This window comes from Lineus longissimus, chromosome 4, assembly GCF_910592395.1.
Source record: "Lineus longissimus chromosome 4, tnLinLong1.2, whole genome shotgun sequence".
NCBI classification, from domain to species: Eukaryota; Metazoa; Nemertea; class Pilidiophora; order Heteronemertea; family Lineidae; genus Lineus; species Lineus longissimus.
Genome location: NC_088311.1, coordinates 10,837,311 through 10,857,449, shown reverse-complemented (window position 1 = coordinate 10,857,449; position 20,139 = coordinate 10,837,311). Strand labels below are relative to the sequence as shown.

The window sequence follows — 20,139 nt, the reverse complement described above, 5'->3', positions numbered from 1 at the left end:
GTGAAATCAATCTCAATCCCTTTGAAATCTCAAGTTTGTATAAATGGTTTGGTGATACAGTTAAAGGCCTACGCCGTTCGTTAAAAAATTTGAAATTGAAATTAAATTCAAAAATGTCAAATTGCGGAAATACGTACTAAATATGAATTTTAACATTGCCGTTGTGTAGACTGATGTAGAAATACAGTAGGACCTCTCTATGAAGGACACCTTCGGGACTGGCAAGTGCTGTCCTTAATAGAGAGGTGTTCTGATTAGAGAGGTCAAATTGAATAGAAACTACCAATTTGGGACCAAAACTAGTGTCCTTAATAGAGAGGTTGTCCTTAATAGAGAGGTTGTCCTTAATAGAGAGGTGTCCCCAAAGGAGGTTCCACTATACTGTGAATACCAAGTTTAAACAAATTTGTATTCACGATCACTTCACTACGGCATTGTGTATCAGTGGATTTCTAGTTAACTGGACCACATTAAATATGAATGGCATACCCCTTTAAGAGACCAGTGATTGAGCTGTGTTCAAATTTTACCATCCGGACATTTTATGCCGATAAGGTACCCCAGCAGATATGACTAACGACTAGCTATTGTTGTTGGGTAGCTTTTAAATATTTATTGTGCTGTTTTGTGTCTATAGATCTGTTGTGAGATATCCAGAGTCATTTTCATAATCTTTTCAACATGAGAAAAGTAGTGTTGAAGAATGGATAATAAAATATTTGCTATTTACAATAAATATATTTTGTCTTTAATTTGATTTTGAATAAAATGACCTTGTGTCAGAGTTCTCGTTGTGACTTCATCCTGCCAAGACTGCGTATGTTGCACAGTTTTCTCTGTCCTGTGTTCAGTTGTGACCCCCATGAAGCGCCATACACAAAATGAGCCTTTGTTTGGCTTTTGGAAGTCCCCATTCTTTGAACCAGGGAAAATACTATGGAGACAATTGAAACAACGCCAAAAGGGAACAGCCCTTTGGATACGCAGCCCAAGATTGCACAGGAAATAGAAGGTTTTTTTTGAATAGCACAGGAAATACTGATTGCTCCATAAGGCGACAATGAATGACATTAAAGCGACATTGTCCTCCAATCCTTTTCCCAAGTGCACCCTCTGATGTTCAGAGTGCTTCAGCTCCCTTTGTCTCAATCCTATTGATGTGACTCTTATCTTCTAATGATATAAATGTCCTCGGACCCAGCCTTGTCCACACAAGAGGAAATATTCAAACTTGCGTAAAAATATTGCAAAGACTCCACCTGTATGTAGATGTGGTGGCAGCTGGCAATGGTGCTAGAGAGGCAGTTGGATGTGCTTTTGTCCTCTCTGACACAACATGTCTTGCCCAGGCCTGGCCCATCAGGGTCACATACAAGGGTCACGTCAGAAACACCCCCCCCCCCCCCTCTCCCCATACATGTGAGGAGAACTATGAAAGAAGACTCCAAATTAACTGCTGACACTTTCCCCTCCCTTCGCAATGCGGTTTTGTCAGACCAAATGCCCATGATCTCATTGACGTCAGTGGGGCCACCATATTGAATCACAAATTGACACATTTGAGGATTTTACAATTTTGTAAAGCAATTTATCTCGTTTATTATAAGCCTCAGAATGAACAGGACACAAAGAGAGAAAGATAAATCATTGCAGGAGAAAAATCAGACCATATTGTCTCAATTACTGAAGGATGAAGACAACAAATATTGCGTTGATTGTGACGCAAAAGGTGGGTGGGATCTTTCTTTTTGATAGTGGTGGACATGTACATTTTGCACACTACAAAATGTACAGTGGCAGTGCATTTGTGTACATTTACATTTTGTACCGGCTTTTCTATAATACACAGTATAATGTCAATAGACCCTTTGGCGTTTCCAGATACGCTGGTACCACATAGCCTAGGGTCGGCAAAAAGAAACTATTTTTACAATAGATCTTAAGACGCCAGACAATGGAATGGCTGGAGTCTGGAGAGGCATTGACCATAAAAACCTATTAAAAAATAGGCCATGTTGTAAAAATAGTATCTTTTGCCGGCCCTAGGTGGTGCCGGCGTATCTGGCAGAGGGCCTATTCCTCACTTTGGAAGTTTGATCGCAGATATGATGATGGTATGGTTTAAGAAGTCTCGCACGTAACTGACATTACCTAGTAGTAGGCCTAGGTTAACATTTTCAATCCCTGATCGGAAATGACGTTGTTTGAAATTGAACATATTTGCAGTGGTCCTTCTTTTCATCCGGTGACTTTTTTCTGGGCCGTAAACGGGAATTGTAAACTCGTTCCTAGGCCTGTAACACATCATGACATACGGTACAGTATCTAAAAAAATTCTGCCTGTTCTTGACCATGAGTCATGACCATGTCAACTGCCTCAGGCTCGGGTGCCTGTCGCAGTGTTGGGAAAACAAACCATCTTTACAAAGGTTTTCACTTTCAAAGACAATGTAGAACTTGGACAAAGACAAACCAAAGCCCAAACAAAACAAGTGCGCACACTCAGAAAACGTCAGAAGACCTAAAGCCAACTGCAGACTATGCCAAGCCACTGTAGTGTAACTCTCTGTTCCAGATGAAACTGAAACATATGACAGGTCAGCATCCAAACAAACTTTGTCGCAATTTCTATGCGTCTCGAGTCATTGTCTGGAGTCTTTGATTTTGACCGTGAAAATCAATTGTAAAGATGGTTTGTTTTCCAGACCTAAGTGTGCATATACAGGGCAAAAGCCCTATGCCCTATGGGTCAGTAGACATCCTCGCACCAGTTGGAGGTGGTCATTGAAAGCCAATGTTGTAACTGTTGGTCTTCTTTCACTTTCCAGGACCAAGGTGGGCATCGTGGAATCTAGGCATCTTCCTTTGCATAAGATGTGCCGGCATTCACAGAAATTTGGGCGTTCATATATCACGAGTCAAATCGGTCAACTTGGATTCATGGACAGCAGAACAAATGCAGGTGAGATATCTAGATTAGATTCATTGACATTAGACACATTTCTAGATCAGATCAGTCTCAGATAGTACATTGCTGACTCATCAAGAAGCTGTGATCTATCAATTGGTCGTTCGTCAAAATTTAGCATTCTCACATCTCATTCATCTCCAGTGTTCTCCACACCCTTTAAAAACGATGTCCGCCACCGTTAAAGGAGTACGCTGTTCGTAATTACTGGTGGTCCAGGAAAGGAGAAATAGAAATACACAGTGCCGTTGTGCAGTTATTATGCATATCAACCAATTTCCTGAAACTTGGTATTTAAAGTATTTGTTTGTCTCCACAACGGCAATGCAGAAATTTAGATTTTTCGTGCGTATTTAATTGAAAATTTTCAAATTCAGTGACAAATTTAGGCCTTTAAAAATGGTCATCCCCTTTGTTTTTGTTTATTTTGTTGAAAATGGCCTCTTAATTCGTTTTATCCACCTTAAATTGCCACATTATGACCCCAAATGCCTCTAAAATGCTCCTGAAGTCCTTGAAATCTTCAAAATAGGACCTTTTAACAAGAATTTAAGAACAATTTTCCCAGTGCGCGCAAAAATGCGGCGAAAAAAACACAGCGAAAACAGAAAAACTTTAGATTACCCCCCCCCCTCTTAACTCAAAGGCTGTGGAGAAAACTTATCTCGTGTACTTTCGTAGGAGGTGAATTGGGGCTGACTCACAGTTTGTATGGCAGTCTCCATTTCCATAAGTATTTCTGCCAGCCCTCTTAGCGATGGTAACCATGACAACTATAGGTGTCTTATTGATGTGACACTTGAGCTTCTTCGTTTATTAATTATTGTGTGTTTTATGTCTGTTGGTAGGTTTTAAAACAACGCGTTCACAGTACATTATTAGCTTGGTGTAAATGGGAAGATCAGTGGCATAGTGGTTGGAGCAGCGGGCTCATAATCAGGAGGTTATGGGTTCGATTCTCTGAATGGTCACCACTGTTTCATCTTGTGTCCTTGAGCAAGGCACTTTACCCTACTGGCCCCCATTGTTCTACTTGAGCCGATGTTCGAAGCGGCTCTAGGAAAATTCGTCCCCGGAAAACTCGTCCCCGGAAAATTCGTCCCCTAGGAAAATTCGTCCCCGGAAAATTCGTCCCCGAGGATAATTCGTCCCTGGAAAATTTGTCCCCGAGGATAATTCGTCCCCGAGGATAATTCGTCCCTGGAAAATTCGTCCCTGAGGAAAATTTTGTCCCCAGAATATTTGTCCCCGGAAAATATGTCCCCTAGGATAATTCGTCCCTGGGAAATTCGTGCCCGAGGATAAAACGTACCCGGAAAATTAAACAAAAGTTGAAAGTTTCTGACATTACTTTCTAATAGTAACTACTACTTGCTACTTTCGACTTTTCACATTCAGTGTTATATCTCTAGTTACTACCCTACTAGCTAGTTACCTACTCCACTCTTTTCATAGTAGGTAGAGGTAGGCAGGCGAAATAATTTATTTTTTTACAAATAAGTATTTTTACTGGTCAGAATGAAAGAAAAACTCTAAATTCTTCAATAAAATATTTCGCCTGCCTACCTCTACCTATGAAAATAGTGGGGTAGGTAACTAGCTAGTAGTAGGGTAGTAAAGAGAGATGTTACACTGAATGAGAAAAATCGAAAGTAGTAGTTATTACTACAGTCCATTCGACAAGACTTAGAGTCTTGAAAATTAAAGTCAGAAACTTTCAACTTTGTAAAATTTTCTGGGGACGAATTATCCTCGGGGACAAATTTTCCAGGGACGAATTATCCTCGGGGACAAATTTTCCGGGGACGAACTATCCTCGGGGACGAATTTTCCTTGGGGACGAATTATCCGGGGACGAATTTGCAGGGACGAATTTTCCAGGGACGAATTATCCGGCGACGAATTTTCCTGTAACCGTTCGAAGCTGAACTTCTGCTCTGACAACTGGCGAGTAAAATTACAAATATCATGACGTTGAAATTGCTAATTTTTAGTAATTTTTCTGGAGATACAGATATGAAAAAACAATTAAAACACTGGAGTGCATAAAAGAGTTAATTATAATCGAGCACTGCCGTTAAATCAGAATAGCAGCTGGAAGCCAAGTCTTACACATACTGCAGTACATTTGACCATTTTAGTGCTTAGTTGCGCGACGAAGTCAGTTGCAGAAAGTCGACCTAATCACAAGGTTTAAGGAACAAACGCGGACTTCGATTTGAGAAGCCAAAAAAGTTAACTCTTGACTGTGAGTCAGAAAGTCTAATAATGACTAGTAAGCAAAGCATTTTGGGTTTTTTTAGGGGGTGGCAGTGCACATTTTGGGGTATAAAGGGACTAAGGCACACCCAGGGGTGGCTGAGTGCTGCACCCTTTTAAATATGCCTAGACTAAGCTCTTAAGGTAGTCGGTTTAAAGAAAAACAGACAGCTCCTCTTCTAGTACTATTTTGTACTGATCAATAAGCCAGCTGTCACTGTCAGCGAACATGTCCTCAGGGAAACTGAACCAGCCCAAAGTGTTGAGACATCTGTCATGTAAGGTCAAATGGTACAATACACATTATACAGTACAGTATACAGTACAGTATAATTGTACTGGGGCTTTAATTGTACCACCTTTCCTTATGTGGTTCCTGTGCTGATTGACCTTCTGATCTACGTGTGTACATAATGTCGAACAGAAAAGGATAAATACCCCATTTGCTGGAAGGAGGGGGTATCTGAATTGCGAAAAATAATACGTGAGGAAAGCGTAATTTTTGTAGACATTAGCAGTCACCTTGGTTACTTTTGATGATATATAGCAGAAGCCATGCCTGCTTAGCCTTGAACCTGATGTCTGTATTATATTTTGCAGATGGTCCAGGAGATGGGTAACAGTCGAGCGCGAGCAGTCTATGAGGCTAATCTCCCCGATGATTACAGGCGCCCACAGACAGACTCGTATCCTATGAAATACATCTGAAGAAGTTTGATTGACACGTATGAGTGTTATGTGGATTTTGCCGAGAATATGCCGGATGTTTTTGCTATGATCAAAAACATATTCTTGAGCCCGTAGAAGTGTAAACAAACTTTGATGAATTGCTATAGCGTTTGTTCTGACAGTCTTGGTGCAAGTAGACTTTCTATGGATGGAGCTGAGAGTACTCGGCCCATACATAACTCAGTTTAAATGTGACCCGTTCTTGGAAAACAAGTCGCATGTCGCACATGAGATGAGCCTAGACGACACCAGGAGATAATAAAAGAAATTGATGTCGTCAGATTTCACAAAAGGCAGACAATAGTCAAATGAACAAACAGTCCATCTCAACCTGCCAAGCTCAGAGCGACATGCGACTGGTTTTGCTGGAACGGGTCACAAATGGTAGACATTTGTCACTTAAACCAGAACTGTAAAAAATGACACGTCATCATGGCAGTCTTGGCATTGTATTTGAACGTTTTGTTCAGGGGCAGTCGTACCGGGCATGCAATCACAAAGGTTGGCTGAGGGTGGCATGATGCAATGCAAAAAAATACTTCTTTTGAAACAAAAATTTTTATTTTGAATAATGTTATAAGTGATGGCAAGTATATACTAATCTATACTTGGTAATGGCAATGGTTGATTAACATGTAGATGCTAGTGATGTCCTTGACACTGTGTTCAGAGCATTAGAATGTTTTATTCGCGAAAAGTACGAAAAGAAGAAGTACATAGCCAAAGAATGGATACCACCACAGCCTAAGTCCGCTGTAAGTATATTTAACGTTAATTTATTGGTTCTTTGAAAAAATATCTAACAAATACAAGAAGAAATATAGATCTTACATAATGCAACAAAACTTTTTATGGTACACTGGAATTGGACAGGATCTAAAAGCATCAAGGACGTTTTGACTCTTATTACCTGGGGACATTTTGACCTGAGACATTTTTACTGTTTACCAATTTTCTCTGTGTACTAACGTACCATTTACCATTTAACCCTATAACACCTGGAGGCGCCCTATGACGCCCGCCGCCGATCCCCCTGGAGGCGCCCTATGACGCCCGCACACCCATATTCAAATTTCGCACGCTTAGCTTCCGATCTCCTTCAGTGCGCCGCCTATTATTAATCTATGAAACTTAAGCTTTCGAATGCCCGGATGAACAATGGTGGTTGCTGTAGAAGTTTTTGAGATATTTGACAATTAAGTTTTTGTTTCTCTTCAAGCCAGTAAATTCAGGTTGGACATTTGAATTGCTGAAATGGATCGTTTGTTTGATTCCGATTTGGATGTACCCTATCTAATAGGGAATTTCATCTTCTTTTAAATAAACAGGACTTGTAATACATTATTTGGAAGTTCACCTATGTCATTTTGTAAAAAACTGGACCCATCGCAAAAAATGTGATTTCCGGGTAAAATCACGTCGGGGCCTAGTGGAATAAGCACTTGCGCTGGCAATGGCTCTAGGTGTTATAGGGTTAAGGGCATTGGAAGAAGATTGCGCAAAACAAAACAGTCCATGAATGACATTGTAGTAGTGCTATTCAGTAAATCAAAGTGTCTCAGGCTTATTCCTATGTCTCAGGTTCATTCCAATGAATGTTTTCATTGACAGTATGATTTGGTTTATTACAGTCAAGTTCTGTCACTGAGGAGAGGAAGGAGAAGAAGCGACCGAAACCGAAGGCGACTGCCCAACTTCAGCTCAACTCGGTAAGTCCTGGCAGCCTGAAGAATCCAGAACCGAGCAGCCCGGATCATCAGCAGAACTAGAAAGCATGACCACATCACACCTGTCCTCAAAAGTGACGACTGGCTCCCTGTTAAACAGAGAATACAGTTCAAGATACTCCTGCTGTGTGTCAAGGTGGTTCATGGTATGGTACCAGCCTACCTGAATCTCAAGTGTATGGACAGGCCGCGTGCCACCAGATCGTCATCTGACACGGTGTGCACACGATCAACAACCAAGTTTGTTGACCGCTGCTTTTCCTCATGCGGCCCCTGCTTATGGAATGCCCTGCCGAAGCACATCTAACTTGGCCTTCAAGCGCCTTTTAAAATCCTGGCTGTTCGATACTGCATTTTGGGGGAGGTAGCACTTTGAGCTGATTCTATCTGGATTCTGCGCTCTATATAAGACATTATTCTATTGTATTGTATTCTATGTTGGGATACTATGACAAAGACAAATATTGACCAAAGATGATGAGTCGCTTGCATTTGGGTCGTTAGGAGCCAGTATGTGGTCACATACATATTTGCTTCATCAAGTCGCCACTCTTTGCTGCAGAGAAACAGCAGTGCTTCACCGAAGTGATTTCAGAAGAAAAAAGTCCTGAAAAATCATGAACTTCAAAGCTTATGGGAATTTCTTGGCTAACTCTGTTCTGTGTTTTTGAATTTCTTCAGACGAGTACTAGTAGACCCAAGTCGAACACATCGGCCACAAGTCCTGGTCCAGTCTCAGCACCCAAGGCTCACAAACAACCCCCTGCTGAGAAAAAGGCGGCCGCATCTGTAGATCTTTTAGGATTAGGTAAATAATAATACACTTATTATCTTAAAGGGACAATATAGGCAGCAGCTAGGCTGGCAAGATAAGGTTACACAAAGCTGCCAGTAGGGGTCTCTCACATCTCACAGTAGGTCGAAATGATTCACCTTTGTACAAGGAATACATTTAGTGCCGAGTCTGACATGATCCAGGGCCCTTACTCTGTATACTAGTCACTTGAAGGTGGGCACATAAGCCCCTCTCCTCCTGCCTTTAGTCCCCCTTTAAGGTTTATAATTTTTGATGTTTTATGTCTGCTCCTGTACTTTCAACAAACGTTGAAGGCATCTACACGGGTAAAATTGTGTTATTTACTGTTACTAAGTAAGATTGACAATGTTTATGTCTATCAATGGTTTACGTATGACCTTCCACAGTGGTCTTCAATCCAATCTGGAGACCATTCTTCTGTACAGCTATTAACTGTAGAGTTGTTCTTATTTCCATCACATTTTGAAGGTATTTGATGATAGGAGATTGGCTTCAGTTTTAGCTGATAACAATTGTAAAAAGAATGGAGTGTAACTGTTGACTTTACAAGTCTCCTTGCCATAGACATTTGGTAAACTTTTTTGACCTCCATTTGATCAGAAACCTTTTGATGTTTGTCTCTTTAGATCATCCTAGTCAAGGCGCTATCTCTGCCAGTAACACGAGCAATAGTTCAGACCCATTTGGCGACTTCCTCAGTGCTGCTCCCACCACGACGGCAGCAAGTCCTGATAAACCAGCAGAGCCAGCAGCTCCACCTGCTGCTACAGAAGACAATGCTTCATTATTCGCAGACATGACACTAGGGGCAGAGAAACCAAAGTCAACGAAAGATTCCATAATGGCGCTTTACGGGTCAGGTGCGGGTCAATCACAACAGATGTTTGGTGTACCAGGTAAGATATTGCGACTGTTTCCAATATTTTTTTTAAATACTCTTAATTTTTCTCCAGGAATGAGTCTATTTCTAATCAACTGGCTTTTAAAATTATGACTACCAGTATTGAAGTAGCAGAACTGAGTCATTTAAGAATACAATATCCAGCAAATAGGCTTTAATAACCCATACCTAGATGCTTTTAAAATAAAAAGTTGGCTGACCATATTGTTGGTGGTGCCTTCCAATGGCAACTTACTATGGTCAACTTACTATGCCGTTGACCCCAAGTGACTCCTTACCACTGGAATATCATTTAAATAAAAAAGTGGCAAGTTACCAACTTTTGAACACTGTCAATAAGAAAAGATTTTCAGCTATTATCAGCTATTTAACTTTGGTGTAACTTTAATTTAGCACTTTGACAACCCTTTCAATAAATTTTTTTTTGTTGTGTTTTTTTTCGAAATTTATTTTTTCGCCAAAAAATGCGAAATTCAAATGTGTGGTAAAATTTTACAGTTCACAAAATTGGATTATTCATGAATTATTTTGATTTTACAGTGTGGTAATAATTGGAAAATTTCAACATGTGGGCTGGGACTATAAATATAAATTGATGGTGATGGAAAAAAACCAGTTGGTTAGAAATCATCTAGTTTATCTTACAACACTGTCCAGTGGTTTTTGTAATGTTGCCTTAACAAAGTAGGCTCATGCCAACAACCTCAGTATTGCACTCTATGTTATAGAATACGTGCCTGTTCACCTTTAAAGTTAAAAAGCAAAAGATGACAGAAAAATTTCAAACTAGTAAAGAAAGGTTGAGAGGTCCTTATTTGGTCAAAATGTTGCAACTTCAAGAGAGTTACTGGGGGTTATTTTACATTTGTTTGGCTTGGCATGCTTTACTGCTAAAATATGTAAATAGACAATAGAGAGAAAGTCTTAGCTATAATTATACCATTGTTTATTTCGGCATAAGCGATAATCAGAAAATTGGTGAAAACAAATTTTTTAAGCCATTGCATGTTTAATCAGTATAGCACGTGGTGCATGACTAAATGTTTAGATATCTCACAGTTTTGTCACCCAGGGCGGCATGTTCAGTATGACTAAATGTGTATACGTTCACCAAGGAATATACTCTTTGAAATTGTCCATAATTTATACTTTACAAAAAGTTAAAAGACCTCATTGTTTTTGAGATCATTTTGAACATAAATTAGAAATTCATGATATTTGTTCCAATTGTTTTCAAGGCGCTACTAATCCCACTCCACCCATGAGCACTGCCAACACTGGCGCCACCTTTGGCTATTATGACGGTACTAACACTAACACGAACTATGGCTACTACGATCAGGCTCCCGCTGCTGGTGGCGTTAGCGCCAATTATGGTTATTATGAAGGTAGATCTTACATATCTTAACAAATTGTTGGGTGGTAGTGATGGTGTATGTTGGCTGGTTCCCTGTTTGACATGAACACTGCTGTTTCTGAGACAAAGGCAAATGACTGGTTTCATCTGAGAATGTCTAGGAGTACATTTCATTTTCACTTTGAAAAAGGTGTTCACCTGGTGGAGGTGCACTAGTTAGAAAAAGGTGTTCACCTGGTGGAGGTGCACTAATTAGAAAAAGGTGTTCTCCTGGTGGAGGTGCACTGATTAGAAAAGGTGTTCTCCTGGTTCTCCTGGTGGAGGTGTCGTTGAGAAAGAAACTCATTGATAGCAGATACCCTTTGAAGTCCGTCAGAGCCAACGCAACTTTCACACATGAGCACCTGTCTGAATGTTATCCCAAATGTCACAGAATGTTGAAATGGCTCCTGGCTGATTTTACAGTGGTCTTTACAGTGTATGATGTTTATATATACCATTGTCGTTTGACTATGATGCATTCTAAAAAAAAAGTCCTCTGATATACTTATCATCAACTGGGACCAGCCACTATTCTTTTTACTTCAAAACTCAGCATTGCCTGTTGCTGATACTTTCTAGTTTCTTGCTAATTATTCCTTTACAAGCGTTTCATCTGCCATGTGGCGGTAAATCAATTTAAAAATTCTAATTCGCTTCCTACATCTAAAAAGCTTATGTTATGGCCTTGGTGCTTTCAGAAAAGTCGATGATTCGGTATTTCATCAGAGTCATCATTTGGCGCATGTCATCTTGTAAACCACAAAATGTTCACGCCTATTCAATTTTGCAATTTTACAATTCAGCAATACGAATATGACAATCAGTATGGTGAATTTTGCTGTCTGCACCACAGATGTGACCGATCACAGCAAAACCAGGCGCATGACCCTATGAGCCTGGCAGGTTGAGACGGACTGTTTGTTCATTTCTCTGTTGTCTGCCTTTTGTAAAAATATGAGCACATCACTTTCTTCCATTATCTCCTGGTGTCATTCAGGCTCATCTTCTGTGCGACATGCGCCTGGTTTTGGTGTGCCGGGTCTGGGTTATTAATCTAGTGGGTTAGTGGAGGAACAGCCGATATTTCCCGTACAAGCTCACTTGACAGGGTCAGCAGCTTCGCACCCATGATGTCAAGTAAAGGACGTCTGAGGTAAATAATCGGATTGTTTCCTACATCATGACACAGTAATTTCTGACGTCATGATTGTAGTAGTGATCATTCCAATTATTTAATTCATTCCCAGTGGTGTCACTATCATGAAATGATGGTATAGGACATCGGGGTTTCCGCCAGGATTAAATTTGAGGGGAGCAAACAAATTTTTTTTTTTTCTAAAATTTTTTTTTTTCTCAAAAAGGGTATATGACCCCATTTTTTGGCCCTTTAACCGCTACAATTGGCTCCCAAATGCTCTTATTTTACGTATCAAAGTATGAAAATTACTCATTTGACAGTAAAACAAACTTTAGTGCTCAAAATTAAGGGGGGGGATATCCCCCTTGAAATATTTTAGGGGGGGATGAATCCCCCCCCCTCTGGCGGAAACCCTGGAAATCATGTCCTTTGACCCTGTCGAGTGCTGCACTACAGAGTGTATCAAAAAAGTTATACACTTTTAAAATTAGGCATAATTCGGTTATGTTATATTAAAGCAGGTAAATATAGCCCTACATTTATCTTGTAAGCAAAAATGCTGTATAAGGTGTGCATAATTCAAATTTTTTTGTCTTGCCTATGTCCATTTTATCAGAGGCGAAACATTGTGTCTGTGATATTGCTGCGCAAATCCCCAATATTTCAACTCAAAAGTGAAAAAATAGCAGAAGTGTTTTTCATTATTGGCATTAACAGATTGATAATTAAGAGAAATGCCATATACACTTTAAAAGAACTTACTGTTTACGCTGTGTTTTATGTTTTTTTGAAGCGGGATCAGCTAACCCTCCAACTAGTGGCGCTACTAACTATTACGATCAAGGTATTCACTGGATGTTTAGATTCTTATCATAATGTAGATGTAACCTGTAGTGGTGTGCATGTTGAACTTCTTGTGGTGGGCATGTTGGACTCCTGTTGTAATGTGGTGGGCATGTTGGACTCCTGTAGCTGTAGATTCTAATGTTGTGGGCAAGTTGTACTCTTCTCCTGTTCACTACTAATTGTAAAGCAGGTCTTTTTTACATGTGGTGCAGTCTTTAATATTCACTGCTTCTACTGTAAAACAGGTCTTCTTTACATGTGCAATCTTTAATATTCACTACTTCTACTGTAAAGCAGGTCTTCTTTACATGTGCAGTCTTTAATATTCACTATTTTTACTGTAAAGCAGGTCTTCTTTATATGTGCAGTCTTTGATATTCACTGCTTCTGTTGTAAAACAGGTCTTCTTTACATAATATTCACTACTTTTACTGTAAAGCAGGTCTAATTTACATGTGCAGTCTTTAAAATTCACTACTTCTACTGTAAAACAGGTCTGCTTTACATGTGCAGTCTTTAATATTCACTATTTCTATTGTAAAACAGGTCTTCTTTACATTTGCATTCTTGTCCACTACTTCTGCTGTAAAATAGGTCTTCTTTACATGTGCATTCTTGAAAAAGTGAAGAATTCAGGCACTATCAAATGTTCCGAAAAATATTTTCTTCCCTAAACATTTGGACCAGTGTCGAACATGTAATGTTCATAGCACAGTTCAGTGTTGCCTCCTCACTTCACTTCAACACCAGAAGAACATCATCAGTGTTGCTCTTCCAGCAAGTTTATACCTTCATTTCATTCTCCAGCTTTAATGTGTTTTTCAGTTGCAGTAACATATGATTCAATTTTCGAGTTTTGTCCTGTTAACACTTCTACCACACTTTTTTCCTCAAATCAGAACTGTCTTCCATGTTTGGTGTGTAGTGTGTACCATACTGGGCATGTGAGGAAATTCTCTTGCAGGCTCTTAAGTGTCTATCATACTGGGAGATCATGTTACAATGCTGCAATTTTTTTGATATAATGAACAAGTTTTTCAATCACATCTCTTTGGCTACTTCACACCCTATTTCAGCCTTAGTTTGGGCACCTTAGACTCCATCTACAGCCTTCATCTGTATTGTTATACCCCTTAGGACACTAAAGCAACCGAGGGAAATGATAGCAGTATAGTTTCGTCTACTCTGTCAACATCTGCGAACATACTCATGACACTGCGGGGCTGGGGGGGGGGGGGCTGGCATCCATATGGCTTGTATTCTGTGGACTTCTTGTTCATTCCATATAGCTGTACTCTTTCCATTGTCTCTTTATTGTCTACTCTGTCAACATCTGCAAACATCACTCATGTATGTGACATCACGGAAAGGCATGACTGTACAGTAACAGTACTGACACTGCTTGCATACATGTGGCTTGTATTCTGTGGACTTTTTGTACTTCATTCCGTAGTTGTACTCTTTCTATTGTGTCTTTGTCCTCTGTGTCAACATCTGCAAACATCACTCAACCTTTGTCATGTATGTGACATTGAGACAATGACTTTACTGTTTACTGTACAGTGACAGTACTGACACTGCTGGCACACATGTGGCTTGTATTCTGTGGACTTCTTGGAGTTCAAGCCATAGTTACAAGTTACACTCTTTCCTTTGTGTCTACTCTGTCAACATCTGCAAACATCACTCATGTCTGTGACATCACGGAAAGGCATGACTGTACAGTAACAGTACTGACACTGCTTGCATACATGTGACTGTGTCAACATCTGCAAACATCACTCAACCTTTGTCATGTATGTGACATTGGCGATGGAATTACTGTACAGTGACGGTTCTGACACTGCCAGCATAGCTTGTATTTTATGGACTTCATCATGTTCAACCCATGGTTTCTTTCTCTCCAGGTGGTATGTACATGCCGCAGCAACAAGCGCAGTACGGGATGATGCAGAACGGTGCAATGGCCCAACAGAATAACCTAGTACAGCAGAACAATCTGGTACAGCAGAACAATATGGCTCAGCAGAACAATATGGCTCAGCAGAATAACATGGTACCTCAAAATAATATGATGGCAAATAACTTGGGCTTGATGCAGGTGAGTGTAGTTTTATGTCTTCTTGTTATACAGGGTGGTCCAGAAAAAACGGAACCGGATACTTTCATTATCAGGGGGTTAAAACCATTGATACCAGTGGATGGGAAATCTTTCTAGAAGAAGAATGATACCGAGATAGACGGATTCCGCTCAGTAGTTTTTGTTGTAGAGACGTTTTTGTGAAACAAGGTTGGAGTCCCTTGGCCAGGTTCAATGCAGAAAAACAGAACGCTTCTGTTGTAGGTTACAAACATCTTGGTGGTGTGCTGAGGCCTGTCCATGCCAACACAACCTTGACTCAGTTGCAAATGATATATGTACCATGCTTTGCAGGTTGGACAAAAGTATGTTCCACTAGAAACTTTCTCCTTTCTAGGCTTTACATAAATCATGTCACTAAATAAATCATCTGTTGCTTGACTACGTAAATCCCATGAGTTATTTCTATCTTATAGTTTTAGATGAACTGTATGTTTTAAAGATAATCAGCTTGGATTTAAACTTGCAAATGATGCAATTTGACAAAAGAGTAAAGAAAGGCTGCAGCCTAATTAGGATAGGTAGGATAGGAATGTTGTTCATTGCTTTTCATTTATTTGGGTATATTAATATCATCCTGGCCAGAAATTCAACAAACTTATGGACAGAAGACATTACTGTTGTGTTATAATCTGTTGAGTAATTATACAAACTTATGAAGATGTTGAAAAAAAAAAGGTTTGGGGTAAAACGACCGCTCCTCCCTATCGATGTTTGGTGAGGCATCCAATGCTGACAGTGAGGTATCAATTTCTATTTTGCAATACCTTTTTAGGCCACGGACAATCTGCTTTCGATGCATTTTATACCAACCCATGATGTTGGTATGGTACCTCGCCAACACTTCTGTGGTGAAAACGAGGCCAATTCTTAACCCCTATTTGAAAAATGAAACATTGTAACCCAGGTGTTTTAGAATGTGCTTTATGATTGACTTTTACCTGTTTTCAGCAACAGTCACAGCAAGGTCCGATGATGAACCAGAATATGGGTATGCCTGCCGGGGTCAATATGAATATGATGGGTGGCCAGCCCAGTGTCTACAACAACCAAGTACAACAACAACATTTAAGTCAGGTGAGTGGTGTGGATATTACGCGACACAAGTAAAGTTATAAATTCTCCTGTGTTCTGTGCTGTACCTCTCTGAGAAGTCATACCTCATTGGGTCGGAGGTGTCTCGATCGTGCCCAAGGATAATAGTGATGCTCCTGTGCAGTGAGGTATATTATTACCTTGCTGAAGGACACATTGAAAAAATGGTCAGCGTTTGAAAAACCCTGGTGTGATAATTTTGGCTACGCTTCATTTGTACCAGTCATGCATCATTCCAAATGGCTGACTGTGTTGAACAAAAACAGCTGCGGATACGCAAAAAATAAAGCATACATCACAATTTTATTCGCTCGAATATAGAAGACAGAGATAGAACATTGATTTGAAAGTCTGCACATGGCTCCTTGGGTGCCCTGGCATAGCCTCACCATAGTAATAGGAAGCTGTAATAGGATGTACGGTCAATTCAGAAGCCTTCATTAGAGGCAGCCTTCAGTCAGAGGGCAAGTTTCCTCGGAGAGGTGGTTAGCCTTGACTTGGAGAGCTGGCTGCTGGTTCCACAGGTTGACTTTTTACGAAAAAAGGTGCAATGGGGTATCTAGACTGTATTTGATGTTTTTGCCGCGTCCTGTTAGAAAATCCAATTTGAACCAACATCCGTGTTTGTCTAAAAGATTAATCTCATGTTTTTCAGATCCAACAGCAGATGGCCTCTATGAAGATGAACAATCCCGGGATGGGTGTTGGCATGCAGCAGCAAGCACAGCCAGTCGGAGCTGGAGGCATGGGCTGGGGCACACAGCAAGCAGGACACACACTCTCAAACAACCTGTGGCAATGATAGTACTGTGGTTTTAGGCTTTGTTCTTTTTCTTAATGTGATAATATAGTGTCAACAACCAGCGTGCAGTAAGGCTCTGCCTGGTTCAGAGGTTGGTTTGTACATTCCATTGAAGTCGACTCATGCCATCCAGATCCAGTAGAAAAGTGAAGAAATGGTGCCGTAGCTGCCATAAAAGTTAAAAAGTTGATGGATGCAAATTCTCTGGAGCAGAAGTGCAAGAGTTTTTATTCAAATCGGAGGAATCTCACTTCTTCAATTGGTACTGAGAAGGAGAGCTCTAATCGGAAATTTTTCAGAGATACATGTAGCAGGTATTCATTTTAACCATACCTCGGTGCATTCTAGTCTAAATGACACTGCTGGTGTATGCCAAATGATGCAGTCTTCGCTATGGTTTGGAGTATCCTTATGCTGGTTATACTCTGGTCGGCCGTGATTTGGAGTACCCTTATGCTGGTTATACTCTGGTCGGCAGTGATTTGGAGTACCCTTATGCTGGTTATACTCTGGTCGGCCGTGATTTGGAGTACCCTTATGCTGGTTATACTCTGGTCGGCCGTGATTTGGAGTACCCTTATGCTGGTTATACTCTGGTCGGCCGTGATTTGGAGTACCCTTATGCTGGTTATACTCTGGTCGGCCGTGATTTGGAGTACCCTTATGCTGGTTATACTCTGGTCGGCAGTGATTTGGAGTACCTCTAGGCCTATGGGCACTGATTTGGAGCACTGTGTTGGGCAGTGGTTTAACCACTTAGATCCCAACCGGCCGATATCTGGCCACTGACTCTCATCTATATATCCCAGACCGCCCCGCCAGTACATACCTATTCTCGAGCGACACCATCGCCACCTCTATTTAAACAATGAAACTAAGCCTGGTTTTTGGGAGGTTAGGGATCTATCTATAGACATTCAGTGGCGCACTTGTGCAGGGGTGCTTTGGGGGGTCATTTTGGTCGAAATTTGCTGAAATGCTCCAGGGAAATATGGGGAGATGTTCCAGGATCTAAAGGGTTAAAGTAGACGAAGGGTCATTGTTCATGATACAGTACTGCTGTACATATTACTCTGAGCGTTTCAGATTTTCAGATGACCCTTGTTGAAGATTGTCCATTGCATTGTATTTATCTGGGGCGGGTGGGGGGGGGGGGGGGCTAATAGCATTCATGGATGCCTAACACATTGGGGGAAATTTTACACCATTGCCAGGCCTGTTTACACTTTCTTAGGGCCATTTTACACTTTGACTCGAGGAAAATTGTTTAAAAATCATGCTAAAATCATCAGAAAACCCAGGAATTACCCTTTCTGTTGGTGATTTACACTTTTTCACCAAGGATTTCACACATTGCTGGACTCGTGGGTAGTCAGCTCTGTATTATTATTTGCGTAATGTGGTTGTCACTTCAAGTGCAATGGATTACATCTGAAAACATAAAATTTTAACGTTAGCACCAAGGTTATCGAGCTTATGCTTTGCTTACCAATCTTGTAAAAATCGTAGTGATAAAGGTAAGGCAGTACAATTATAGCCCTTTTGTCATGTTTGTGCAATAATGTGTACTGCTGTTTTTCATGCCATAGTGGCTTAGTGGCTATAATTGTACCAGGGTGATAATTGTACCCCTTTACCTTATATTTAGTTTGTCGGTAGTGTTTTGTGCTTCGCTGTCCTTTATTGACTATCCATTGAGTGGGTAGACAACTGAATGGGGAAAAGGGGGTGTACATTAATGGGATTGATGTTTCCTTGAAGCAAAAGGTGGCATTGCATTTTAAAAAGTGGGAATGTGAATTGTCATGCAAGTTGTTCTTAAATTAAAGGCTAGAATAATGTCTTTAAAAGAAAGCTGGAGTTGTTTAAAAGGTGAAAGATAATAATGTGCCATGTCCTGCATATGCTTACAGCCTGTAGTGTGTCTGCACAGGTAGCCAAGAAGTCTGTATTTGGTGCCAACCCAATGAGTCACTCACCCACACCTCAAATGATTGTGAAACCCTTGAAAGAGAAACTTAACAGATTAGATCAATGAATGACATACAGTTGATCTACTTTAAATTAGTGCCAAGTTGACAAGTATATCTAATAAGCAGCATGGGGACCATGTATATAACACGTATTTGTCTTGCAGTCGAAACAATGGGTGTTATGAATACAGATTTTACTTACGTTTTGTACAGCAAGGCCAAGTTTTCAGTAAAATAAAAGCATATTTACATCAGTAGTGTGTGGCAAGGCCTGGTCAGTCAGTGTACTGTAATTGTGTGTGAAATTTGAAAATTGATCTTTTCAGTAAAAACATTTACTAGTCTTTATTCGTATCACCCAACGTTAGCGGTGACTTTGCTAGCTTATTCCAAAATCTTTATAAACCTCACATAACATTCTAGAACTTCTTTCTGTTCACGGATTGGGCCTTTAAAATCACAATTTACATGAAAGTACAAGCAGTTGTGGTTATTAATATCATGTTGACCTGATTCCCGCATGGAATTGCAAGCCAGACTTATGACAATGACAAATTCTTTTCAAAATAAATGAAAGTTAATGTTTTTGGTCTATAGTCTGATATCAACAACAGTAGCAGACGTTATCACCCAACTTCACATTCTATCCTGAAACCTTTCGTTAGAACTTAAATAGATGGGCTACTCAATCAGCACTGCAACCTGAGCATTTCTGACCTGTACCTATTATTACTCCAGGGTGTGGTGTAAGGCAAGTTGGTCTAAGAGACCTGCATAGAGTCTGACACAGTGTGTGGTTCGATACAAGGGACATATTGACTGGCGCTCGATGTAAGTTCGAGCCACTAGACCACAGCAGCTTCATGGTACTGGAATAATTTTTTCCCGCCATGACTGAAAAAAAACTGCACATGAAGAGTTCAATTGCAAAAGCCACTGAATCCACTTGGGACATTTTCGAGTAAAACTCAACTTTTCTGCTGGGGTGATTTTTTGCAGTAAAAGCAAAAATATTGACATGATTTACAGTCTGTACTGCATATACAAGATCGAGTGGGTTTTGCATTGAAATGATTGGGGTATTCAGGTGCGCCAGGTACCATCAGCTAAGCTTTACTATAATGAAATAATTTCTAGCGGCTTTTGCATCTTAATTCTTCATATTTTGTATTGAAGAAAGCAATTTTCCGACATGTAGGTTTCCTCCTGCATTACCATGTGAACAATTATGCTCAGTCATGGATCTCGATAATTCGGGCATTTACCAGTATTCCTTGTGTATCTTTTAGACTCTGATGTAAATATTTCTGTTGTGGTGTAATGTATACATTTTATTTCTCGTGAT

The 20,139-nt window shown here is 40.3% G+C and overlaps 1 protein-coding gene across 5 annotated transcripts; it reads left to right on the top strand.

The window, feature by feature from the left end:
• The first annotated feature begins 1,532 nt into the window (after nucleotides 1-1,532).
• On the top strand, nucleotides 1,533-17,954 carry LOC135486139 (stromal membrane-associated protein 1-like). 5 transcript variants are annotated; one of them, XM_064768680.1, is made up of 12 exons: nucleotides 1,533-1,729; nucleotides 2,829-2,962; nucleotides 5,828-5,913; nucleotides 6,627-6,711; nucleotides 7,588-7,665; nucleotides 8,365-8,491; nucleotides 9,127-9,396; nucleotides 10,640-10,789; nucleotides 12,732-12,782; nucleotides 14,692-14,885; nucleotides 15,882-16,001; nucleotides 16,675-17,954. In XM_064768680.1, exons 1-12 carry the CDS (start codon nucleotides 1,615-1,617, stop codon nucleotides 16,819-16,821), a joined length of 1,557 nt encoding a protein of 518 aa, XP_064624750.1. In that variant the 5' UTR covers nucleotides 1,533-1,614; the 3' UTR covers nucleotides 16,822-17,954. The 5 variants fall into 5 exon arrangements, with proteins under 5 accessions (XP_064624750.1, XP_064624749.1, XP_064624752.1 ...); XM_064768679.1 differs by having other exon boundaries at nucleotides 15,876-16,001; XM_064768682.1 differs by lacking the exon at nucleotides 10,640-10,789 and having other exon boundaries at nucleotides 15,876-16,001.
• Nucleotides 17,955-20,139: the final 2,185 nt, after the last annotated feature.